The following is a 12,505-nucleotide window of genomic DNA, read 5'->3' as shown; positions in this document are numbered from 1 at the left end:
CTGGGGAGAACATGCAAACTCCACACAGGTGGACTTGACCTGGATTTGAACCCAGGACCCCAGAGCTGTGGGGCTGATGTGTAGCATGTAGTTTAGAAAACATTTCTTCAGAAATAAAAAAAATAAGTATATAAACTACTGTCACCAGAAGCTGTTCAGTAGATGACATCATCAGCATCAGACCAGCCATGCATACGGACCTTCTACATTAACTTGATACAAGGCAACAGTTAAAGTGCATTTCTTTTCATAGTTGTTTGTGGTAAACATTTCCCATTTAGGATTACAATCCCACTAACCACAATTCCAGTCTTTTACCATGATTTTTGTTGTATAGTCTAACAGTACAGCCAACAACTGTTTTTACTGTAATTGTTATTATTTTTTAAAATGCTGTTCTTAACCTGGAGGACCCCCGCACTCAGAAACTGATTTCATTTGGTGACGTAGATGTTTGTATCAAGTCTCTAGCACCATATGAAATCAGGTTTTTGAGAGGTGGACTCAAAACTTCATGAACATAAAGTCACAAAAAGGTAGATCTGGTTTTATTACACTTAAATGATGTGTACTTCCATTTGTATTAAACCTGAGAGATGTATCAAATATAAATAAACATTGCAACTCATGAAAACGCAAATAGCCTGATGCACTATAATAATTTTTAATGTTTCATTTAGGACAATCCATCTTATTTTTTCGATAAATGACTTTTTTGCAGGTTTTGTTCTTTCTGCAGAATATACATTTCTTCAAATTTTTTTGCACCTTTGAACGCACCATCACAATATGTTCACAGATCAATGGAGTCATCCCAGAAACAAGACATTTTATACCTCCACCTTTCTAATTATTTGTTAAATTCCTCAGTAATTGGTAGTACACTATTAAAGACTTCACCCATCTTATTCCATGACTTGGGTTTTATAATACTTTGCTTGCGGGAACCAAATTAAGGGGGCAACATATTCTGATCACATGCATTACATAAAGCAGGGGTGGCAAACAAGTTAAGACACATAGAGCCAAAATTTTCAACTATGAAAGTCAAAAACTTTACGTTAGAAGCAGCATAAAAAAATTCAATCTGTCATATTATTTTTAAAATATAATTTATTTGTTTTTAATGGGCCCTGATGAAATTGAGCATTTTAAGAGAGTAAAAATAAGGAAAAACATGAAACAAAGTATATACGTATTATGATAATAAGCAAAGAGCTGCATTCATTTTGGCCTGGGAACCGCATGCAGCTCGAGAGCTGTGTTTGCCACCCCTGCATTATAGGGTTGCACAAGGTAGAGACATTTAAATTCAATTGTTGGTGATGAAGGATGCTTTGAATTCATTCATCCAACAGGTGTCCCTCTATTTGGTCTCACTACTGAAGCCCCAAAGCATCAAACCTGTGTTAATTGTATTGTATATACACAAACAATATAGTATTATACATTGCAATATCAAAAGATTCAATATAAAATGTCCCACCTAATGTGATTTCTCAAAATGCACTTTGACAGGGTGTGCCTACAGAAATGACTAAAAATAAAATTCATAAAATGTTCAAAGAAACAAAATGACAAATGAAATTCAGCAAAAAAAAGCTAAGAGGAAAATAAATTAAATCATCCACCTTGCTATATTACTCATCAAATTTATGATTGTTAATCTCTGTTTTTAATCAAAAGAAAACATTTACAAACAACACCATTTTTGTTTTGTTAAACGGTCTGTGTCCTTTTGCCTAAGCAAGCATGTCATTGTACTGCATTACTTCCTTTTTAGAAAGTTGTCCTCCTCCTATTGGACTGTTGACTGATTTTTTTCCAGTTATTCCCAATAAGCTTGGAGCCCCTCCACAGCGGCAGTTGTTTGACTGAACTCATCCCCCGTTTCGACAAAAACACACACAGTTTGTGTTTCTGGGTCATCCGGAACGTGACTTTCTACAACCACTGTCTCCTCCTCCATCTCAGTGACGCAAATGGACTTTCCTTCTTCTTCCTGGCGCAGTCGTTCTAGCATGTCCCGCACCATGGTGTTGAGACCTTGATGGCTCTCGGAGGTGCTCAGCCACCTTAATAAAATTGAGCAAGACATTAGTATCCTCATACAAACAATTATAGTAACGTGGGTTGTGTTACACATCCACTAGATGGAGCTATGCTCAAGCAAATTTCATACCATAATTACTCAATACAATAATACAGCAATCCCTGAAATGCGGTGAATACATAATAATAATGGGGCGGCGATAATTGAAAACCATAAAGTAGAGTCACCCATAATATAACCACAATAACTACAAAAGTGACCCCCCACTTACGAGTTTCAATGCGAATTTTCGCATTTCTATGAACTTAAAAAAATGGTAATAGCAGAAAAAAAGCAAGATGTGAATTCACAATAATTGGGGGAAGACTGTACCTTGTTTATCGCAATTAATAAGTTGCAAGAACTGCCTCAATAAGTGAATAACTACAATTTAGGGACAGTTTTTTTCATGGTGACTATTTAATAATATTTGGATATTTAAAACCCCTTCTGTACTATTTTTAAATTCCGGAAGTGAGACACTTAATATGCCTTTGAAACAATCTGTAATTGTGATTTACCCATTTCATGGTTATATTATAGATTCTAGACTAAAATATGTTCTTATATACACATAAACTACACATACATATATATATCTATATACAAATATATACTATACATGCATATATATCTATATATATACACATACATACATATATATACACATATATACATATATATCTATATAAACATACATACATGTATATCTATATTTCCATATACATACATACATGTATATCTATATTTCCATATACATACATAGATGTATATCTGTATACACATACATACATATATAACTATATACACATATATACATACATACACATATACACAAAAGATTGAGAATACCTCTGCAATGAACTGGGATGAGGGAGGTGAATCTTCAGTCTCTCTCTCAGGTAATTATATGCCTTTGGACCATGAAGATAGAGCTTGAAGGCAAAATCTTTCTGGGCCTTGGTGTATTCCACACCTTGCCTTGCCAGGAGCTCAACCGGAATATCTGCAATTCAATTAGAAAACTGAATTCATCACGCCTCCTTTGAATGGGAACTAGGAAACTAACTCTATACCGTACATGAAATGATTTTACCTGCGTAACATTCAAGCTTGTCCTGCAGATCTTCAATCATTTCATTTTTTTGTTTCAGTTCATCGATAGCAGCCTGCATATATTTCTTGGCCCTTCTTTCCCTCATCAAGGCATTGACTTTTTCTCGTCTCAGTTTCTGTATGGTTTTCAGGGATAAGTCAAATTTCAGTTTGAGATCCTTGGGACTAAAGGGTAGGGCATATTGGTGGTCAGTGATCTTCCTCCTGCGGCTCTTTTGTACTTCTGCAATGGCTGCCTCTTGCTATAGAAAAAGATTTGAATTAGGGATGTCTTGATCACAATGAATCAAATGCTTTTATTTTCATTATTGTGGAAGTATAATGACATATAAAGCATTCACCACATAGTGCATAAATAACAACAACAGCAGACAAATAAATAGTCTTTGGACAACAACAAACATTTCTCACCTTAGATTGAAGTTCTGCCAACATTGCAGCTTTTTTGGATGCCTATTGAGGAGAAAAAATATATTTTTTTATTTGAACTAACATATTTTGCAGCAATACATGAATAATTTCAATTCAAATGGGGAAAAAAGGCTCCAGAATCCCTGCTTGTGAGGATAAACAGCATGATAAACAAAATGATGAATAAAGATGGTGTTTGGGGGGCTGAAATTGCAAAAACCTGAAAACTCCTTTAAGAGTAAAAATTTAGACAAGGCTACACCATTGAGGCAATCTCAATTGAAAATCCCTAACAGAGTTTTGGTTGACTATCTCGTGTACTCTACAAGATAAGATGGCGGTAAGGCTCCAATAAATGTTTGGCATTGAAACAAATGAAGATACCAATTAAATCACAACCATGTTGTCTTTATCATCTTGCTGTTTTGCGCCAATATGCCACAAAGTGGGTCATTTTTTAAAATTCCTGCAGCCTAGCTGCAACCCCGTAACACCATCATTGGCCTTCCTATGTACCACTAACAATTGATTGACAAGCCATGGGATGTTTTTAATTCTTTGTGACATCCCTTGTGTTTACTTACACTCTCAGCATCATCTGGAGGGGGGACAGCATCCTTTGGAATATCCGGGGTCTCTTGTTCGTCTGCTTTCGGAGACTCTGTGTCTTCAGTTTTTTCCTGAAGCTCCTTGGGCCAATTTTCGCGCGCTCTTCTCGAAGTAGCTGTGTTTCTTTTTACTGCCTACATTACATGTAGCAAAATGACACATAAAAACACTTGTTAAATTTCAAATCTCAAATTGATACACAGACTTTGAATACAGTAATCCCTCGATTACTGCGGTTAATGTAGACTAGACATTGCCGCGATAAACGAAAAAATGTGAAGTAGGGTCACGTTTATTTAAAAATTAAAAATAATCATATTTTTATTTTTTTTACTTCAGTGCCGAGTTCTAGTAGCAATCGGATCAGGGGAGTGGTTTGCAAGTTTCAGCGTGAATTTTTATGATCTTAAAAAAACGAATTTAATTAAAAAAATAAAATTCCCCCAGAAAAAAATTTGCAATGCCACGAAACTTGAAGCCGTGATATTCGAGGTGTTACTGTACTTACCTTTTTTTTGGTTAGACTTGATTGATGGCGAGGAGTAAAGCCAAAGATTTTTGGCACAACGTTATCTCTTAGCCTGACAGTCTGCCCGGTCTTGTCAAAATCTTCCAGTTTGAAGTGCTCACTGCATAGCAGTGACCTGTCTGAGGCAACGAAACCATGCCTTCTTACTGCACGTTCCCACTGAGTCCTTCGAACTATGTCTTTAGGAAACCTTCAAAATAAAATAAAAACGGATTGAGAACTGTTATCAATGTGGTCTGTCTTTCTTAACTCGTAATGTACAATATTATGGGGTCACTTAAGGTTATACTGCATTAGGTTTATAATGTGTACACATTGAGAATTACACAATAAGGGAATTTAAGCAATTTGGGTGAAAGTAGGTGGTAGTTATGTTTCTAAAAGGCCTAGAGCATCTTAATTAGAGCAATAAGATTGTCATATCTTACTTGTGAAAGGTGATCCCATTAGTTTTCGTTTTGGGGCTGCGTTCATTGTGACAGCCGCGGGCAGCGCAAAAATCTGGCATTTTCTACGTAGAACGCTTCGCCTATTTCTGTAAACACAATACCGGAGGAAAAAAAGGTAAAAATCTCAGCTCTGGGATCCTTGGCTCTAATCCAGGTCGGTCCACCTGAGTGGAGTTTGCATGCTCTCCCCGGCCGGGCCTGTGTGGGTTTCCTCCGGGTACTCCGGTTTCCTCCCGCATTCCTAAAACTTACATGGTAGGCTGATTGGACACTCTAAATTGCCCCTAGGTATGAGTGTGAGCACAAATGGTTGTTTGTCTCCTCGTGCCCTGCGATCGGCTGGTTACCAATTCAGGGTTTCCCCCCGCCTCTGGCCTAGAGTCAAATGGGATAGGCTCCAGCACCCCCTGCGACCCTAGTGGGGATAAAGTGGTTCAGAAAATGAGATGAGAACTTGTAATGTCTTATTCTCATGCTCCTAACGGCTAGCAAGTGAATAAATAAAATCATAGGCATAAAAATGTCATTTAGACAAAGATTACACTGTAAAAACACTATTCACGGCCAGAAAACCTAATAATTGACAATCTTGAAGGTAGTCCCAACCTTGTTCTTGTGTGGCTATACAGCCATTATACACACAACTAACATTCTACAAAAAAATACCTCAATCTCAACGCAAATCCACGTTTATTCAGTTTTAATATATCAAGTCGATTTTACATTCGTGAAGAATACCCCATGTTAAGAGTATTGTCGTTATGGTAAGCCACTTACTAAACGTTCGTATGATTGCTGCCCCAAGATGGTTGCCAGTTCTAAACGCCACTGAATACACAAAAGGCATATTAAAGGCAGGATATCGTATACGTGCTGGAAGCTGACGGGAACGGACGTCGTCACTTATCGCCCATCTTAAAGACAGAACTACTAAAATCGTGTTAAAAGACAACGGAGAGTAATAAATATAGATTGCGCCGTGTTCTACTGTTTCTCACACGGCTTATTTTTTCAAAAACCCGCCAGAAATGCGGCCCTTTTACTGTGAGATCACATATTAAATCAACAAAAAAATAATCAATGCATATATAGCATCCAAACTGAATCATAAATACATAAATTCTGTTTTTGTAAACCAACCTGTTAGCAAATCTAGCAAGATTTCAGCGAGTCCTTAAGAATTCACTTGCCCGCCCGAGAAGTCATCTGCTTCAAAATGGCTGCCGGTTAGCTATGCTGCATTAAACCTTGTATTTATATTTATGGCCTAGTCCTTCTTCTTCTTTTTATTGATATATTGGCGGTTGGCAAACAGTTTTCTCGCCCCCGACTGGTGTGGAGTGTGAATCGTCATATTTACGCTAGGCAAGGCAAATGTATGTGTACTACGTATGTCCCAATACAAAACAAAGTACTTTACGTTGTACTCAAACGTCTTATAAAATATGTAAGCAAAATGAAACAATGACAATATCATATGGATGCGTGTATATAAAATAAACTATTCATATTTTTGAAGATTAGAAACGTTTCCTTCCACTTTTGCATAAACGATCTCGCCTTTTTATATTATCTCTATGGCTCAATGAAGGCCCTTCTCTGATTGGTCTATAGAAGCAGAGCTCGTAGCTCTTCTCTGATTGGTCCTTTTTCAATAATCCACCATATTCAAACTTCCGCCGTAGTGTGTTGGACTCAAGTCTGTTGTTTCTCTGTCGTTTACAATTCGGCTTTGTTTTACAAATCAATTCAGTCATTCCGTCCAAGTCAAACTTTATATTGAAACAGACGAATATCTATTGCGGAATGGATGAAAACGAAGAAGGGAAAGCGTCAAAGACGTTGGGGAAAAAGCAGAAACTTCATCGGACGTCATCGAGAACATCCACCGCCAGCGTTACTAGTTTAGCTGAGCAATCGCCAAGAGAACTGCGCAGAAATACCTCCAAAAAGTACGTTCTTGAATTTAAAACTTTAGATCCGCATTCTTAACGCGATGCAATTTCAAAAACATCAAAGAAGCAAGTGACTTTTTTGTTTGTTTGCGAAATGGTAAACGATGCATTCAAGGACACCCTGGAATTCCCGCAATTCTCAACAGCTCACATCTATCATTGTTAATGGCACCATGAACATAAGAAAACGCGCAAAATATCGGAAAATACTAAAAAAAAGACAATTTCTACATAAAAAAGGTTAACAAAAAGTACTGCAATTGTGAAATATGAGCTGCATCTACAATAAAAGAAAATAATTTGTTTCCATATATAACCCACTGCATTATTATTATTGTTGTTGTTATCGTTGGATGTTTACACAAAAAGATTACATACATACATTTTCTGCACTGAATGAATCAGTCAATAAGATACAAGGTTCAAAGTGTTTGTGTGTTTCTCAATTTTTAATCTAGTAATCTAGAAAACATATTTTACTTACAACAAAAGGTTCTTTTGTTGCTATATTATTTTGAGTGTCATTCACTAAAGCTGCACTGTAATTCACAACAACTCTTTTCTTTAACTTGAGCAGCAGGTTGTGCAGCCAGTCTTGAAAATGAACACATTAGATTAGAACATTATTTCATTCTGCATTAGGGACATTTCTTGGTTGCAGTACCAAGACACACAAGACCTAGGTATAAAAAAAACTGGAGCCACACACTGGAAGTCCACAAGGTGATTTAATATTGTGATTAGATTTAATATATCTATTAGTCATCTTGACTTGATACAAATACATTCACTTGTATCATATTTTTCACAATGCAGCATTTTTCAGGTGGTTTGTTGGGTACAATTGTATTTCAAGTCATTTAAAAAAGGATATAATCTGATTACATTTGGGTTTCAATTCGAACATATTCGCCGAACAAATAAATCTTGGTTTCCCCCCTATCCTTTAGAAATCTCCTTCAAAGAGGAAGCTCCTTCACCTTTCTCACCCCAGGGACACCATGGGACTTCAGTCTGGTAAGAGTTTAATGTCCAGAATCCTATTCAATTTTAGAAATATTTTTCACGGGCCACTGCAGGTCGATATGTAAATTGTGGAAAACCTAGGACTTCTGTTCAATCATTTTATAAAATCATCATGTAATTTCTACCACCACAGAAGCGAAAACGCAAAGAAAAGGAAGACGACACGGTCAGCCTGTCCAGTTTTGAGCTCAAGGTAAGAGTGTCAATCAAATGTGTACACAAGGAGAAGGTAAGGAAAACTGACACTGGCTTATGACACCGGGATGCCTCGCTTCTGTCATTCTGCCCCAAAGCAACTACGGTTACAATTGTGACTGATGACCGTCTAATCAAAATTGCAACGCTATATGAATTCAATGCATTATTATTTAACTATATTTATATTAATAATGTCCCGAGGCTGATTTAACAAATATATATATATATATATATATATATATATATATATATATATATATATATATATATATATATATATATATATATATATATATATATATATAGACAAGATGTATTGCCGATACTAAACTAATGCCAATGCGATACCAATATTTTAAGCCAAGTAAATGACAAATCATATTTTTTTTGTATTAAAGTGTGCCCAGCTGCTATCTCATAATCAGTTTACAAATATTAAATGATGCTCTTTTTTAATAGGCAAACATATTTGCTCAGTAGTTTGTTTTACAGCAGCCGAAAAGATTGATAATTAAACCAAATCCAATACTCTCTCATACTCTTAAATAAATACATGGATGGGTGCCGGCATATCACTACTTTATATGCTCCGACTTTAACTTCAATTGTATCTAATCAGGATGCTTCAATGTGTTCATCAGGAGCCGACAAACAAAAAAGTGCGGCCACTGGCCAGAGTGTCATCCCTCGTCAACTTCATATCTCCTTCCAAGAATGGAGCTGTCCGTCGCTTTGGTCAGACCATCCAGGTAAAGGAAGAAAAATCACAATTGGCACCCCATGATAATCTTTCACAGCCATCCGTTAATGCTCAAATACTGATTGTCCATCAGATTCTCAAGTAATCTTTTACTTTTGTGTTTCCAGTCTATGTCACTGCGTGGGGATGGTAAGTCACCGGGCGTGTTGCTGCGAAGCGGCAGCAAGTTGGCGGGTCCCACGCCCACCAAGCGAAGGAATAGCACACTGTGGTCAGAGATGCTGGATGTTCACCAAAAGAGCTCCTTCACCTCCAAGGAAATCAAGAGACAGGAGGTTGTGCATTCTAAAAATGCTTTTAGGCTGTTGAGGGAACACTAAAAAATGCATGTGTAAACAGCAAAATTGAATCCAAACTTACAGAAAATGAGAGCTGAGTAAAAGTCTTTGGAACATGTAGAATGGAATTGAACACTGAGCTAGCATGATGTTAACGCCTAATGGCAAAAGTTATACTTATGCTGTGATTTCCGTGAAGCTGCAATTCAAACACACACAAAAACAGTAATGAAAACATTAAGTCTTAATAAAAAGCCATTGAAAGAAATAGATGAATAAACAAAGCCATCCTCTTCTTCTCCAGGCTATATATGAGCTCTTTAGGGGTGAGCAAGATCTTATTGAGGATCTCCAGCTGGCACGGAAGGTTAGAAGATAACATTATGCCGGGATCTTCTTGGTTTGGTTGATTGAGTAACCTGGTCCTTTCCCTCAGGCATACCACGACCCCATGCTCAAGCTGTCCATCATGACGGAGGAGGAGCTGGAGCATATCTTTGGAGATCTAGATGCATACATACCATTGCATGAGGGTAAGCCAGCCAATCAGTTTTTTCACTTTTATTTATTTTTAGTTGGATGTAAAAAAAAAAGGGGGCTGAGCTCTCAAAAATGTATTCTTTAGAAGGTCTTCAAATTCCACAATAACGACTTCTTTTCCTACAACTGCCCAATATGTTTTTTTGCAGATCTTTTAATGAAGCTGACCAACGGAACGGGACCCGATGGCACAGTGGCTGAGATAGGACAAATGGTGATTGACTGGGTAAGAAACAACGCAAAGAACACACTTTTTTGTTAGCATTTTTGTGTGACATTGGTGTTGTGCGCTCCAGCTCCCGGGACTGAATGCGTACCGCAACTACTGCAGCAACCAGCTAGCGGCCAAAGCGCTTCTGGATCAGAAAAAGCAGGATCGGCGAGTGCAGGATTTCCTGCAACGCTGCCTGGAGTCGCCCTTTAGCCGAAAACTGGACCTGTGGAGCTTCCTGGATATCCCACGCTCCCGTTTAGTCAAGTATCCACTACTACTGCGGGAGATCATGAGGCACACTCCGGCCGATCACCCGGACGTGGCCAAACTGGAGAAAGCGGTACGATATCTAAAATCAATACTGGTAATATGCTCAAGTGGGGCATAATTACAAGTACAGACAAATTTGAACGAACCAATTGGTACTCATTTAATTCAAAGTACTAAAAGTGCTGGCTAATATACATGTAGGGCCTATTGTTTAATTAAAAACAAAAAAGACATTATACATTTTGGTAATTTGTCCAATGGGCGACAACATACTGTACATGTTTTTTTGTGTCTATTTGTATTATTTTACTTTTATACCATAATATTCTTTATTATCTTAATGGAAGAAAATGTGCCATCACAAGAGCAATAATTAGAAAAAAAACATTGCTATTTGTTGAATATTCTGGCAGAATGTTTTTGAAAGAAAGTAATTTTTTGACAGTTTTAGTTTGTGCAATAACTACTTAGCACAAAAAAAGAATATATAACTACAGAACATTAAAACAGTAAATGAATAACAATAATAATGAAATCTGGCCAAAAATGTTTTTGAATGTCTACCTTAATTTTTTTCTTTTTAATTTATTCCTCTTTTTTCCCTTTGTGTTATGCTCTGAAAAATTAATGCATATATATATATATTTTTTTTTATTTATTTATTTGTTTTAAATCAAAGGGTAAGGATGGCTAGTTAGAGTGCTTATTGAGTGTCACTTTCCCACGCAGGTGTCAATCATCCAGGAGATTCTCTCAGACATCAACATAAGGAAAGGCGAGTCTGAGTGCCGGTACTATGTGGACAAACTGGAGTATTTGGACGACAAGCAGCGAGACCCTTTGATTGACAGCTGCAGGAGCCTCTTGTGTCACGGCGAGTTGAGGAACAAGAGTGGCTCGGTAAGCACTTTTCAACATGTCGTCACAACTATCGGGCGCTCTTGAATTGCGAAAATGACAATGGCGATGTCGTTGTGTGGCAGAGGCTGCACGTATTCCTGTTCTCGGAGGTGCTGGTGCTGACCCGGCCCGTGACGCGCAACGAGCGTAGCTGCTTCCAGGTGTACAGGCAGCCCATCCGCGTTCGGGACCTAGCTCTGGAAGACCTTCAGGACGGAGAGGCCCGGTTAGGCGGATCCTTCCGTGGTGCTTTCACCAATGCCGACAAAGGTGGGGAATGATTTGAACATTTTCAGAAGGAATTTAGAAAGTATACATTTGATTTTTCTATATTTTTTTTAGATTGTTTTTTTTTCTAGGGTTTATTTGGGCCTTGTTGCCTTTGCTTCATGTATTTCAGAAGTTATCATTAGTGATAAGTGTGTGTTTGTCCCTTTATATTTCCTTGTTTTCATTACTTGTGACGTTTCTCCCGCAGCCAAAAACGTTTTCCGCGTGAGCTCGACGGATCCGTCACACGGCCAGTCGCACACGCTCCACGTGAACGACGTGTACCACAAGCAGCAGTGGCTAAACTGCCTGCGAGGCGCCATGATGGAGCATGGGGCCGCGGACAACGCCGTCTCACGGGTCAAGCGGCGCTCGTCGGCCATCCACGAGGGAGACGAAAATTGTCCACCGCCGAGACCTCAGCTCAGGCCGCAGAGGTCGCGGGTCACCCTCAAAAGGAAAGAGACGGATGTGTAGACAAGATGGACTGAATGGTTTCACCACTGATTTTGTGTTTTCCAATCCTTGTAGCAGACTCAACATAAAAAAACAACAAATAAACAAAAACATACTGTTATTTCCGTCCATGTTTGTCAGTCAGATGTTTTTGTGACTTAAATGATGTCTTTTCTAAATTAGTGTTTGGCGACCAATGCAAGAATTCCATTTCACTCTCTTGGTCAAAAAACGATTCTCTCTCCTTTGTCTGTCTATTGAGCCTTTTTCGAATGTAAAATGTGTACCCCAACGCCAATAAAATTTAACACTGAACACTATTTGTCAAACCTGATTATCATTTCTTAGCCTTAATAATTGACCTCAAGTGTGCACACCTGCTATTAGCTGGAACTCCGAGGGGGCAGGGCCATGTACCCACAGATAACTTGG

General features: G+C 38.0%; 1 protein-coding gene across 1 annotated transcript; it reads left to right on the top strand.

Moving 5' to 3' along the window:
- The first annotated feature begins 6,797 nt into the window (after positions 1–6,797).
- On the top strand, positions 6,798–12,194 carry LOC144190912 (neuroepithelial cell-transforming gene 1 protein-like). The gene is made up of 12 exons (XM_077710870.1): positions 6,798–7,158; positions 8,112–8,178; positions 8,321–8,380; positions 9,027–9,134; positions 9,253–9,420; positions 9,728–9,790; positions 9,860–9,956; positions 10,113–10,189; positions 10,260–10,517; positions 11,177–11,347; positions 11,431–11,617; positions 11,826–12,194. The coding sequence occupies exons 1-12, from the start codon at positions 7,013–7,015 to the stop codon at positions 12,092–12,094; spliced, it is 1,671 nt and encodes a 556-aa protein (XP_077566996.1). The 5' UTR covers positions 6,798–7,012; the 3' UTR covers positions 12,095–12,194.
- The last annotated feature ends 311 nt before the right edge of the window (positions 12,195–12,505 follow it).

The sequence above is a fragment of the Stigmatopora nigra genome, chromosome 2, assembly GCF_051989575.1.
Source record: "Stigmatopora nigra isolate UIUO_SnigA chromosome 2, RoL_Snig_1.1, whole genome shotgun sequence".
Classification (NCBI taxonomy): domain Eukaryota; kingdom Metazoa; phylum Chordata; class Actinopteri; order Syngnathiformes; family Syngnathidae; genus Stigmatopora; species Stigmatopora nigra.
Note: the sequence above shows the minus strand (reverse complement) of the source record. Positions and strands in the feature narration are given on the sequence as shown.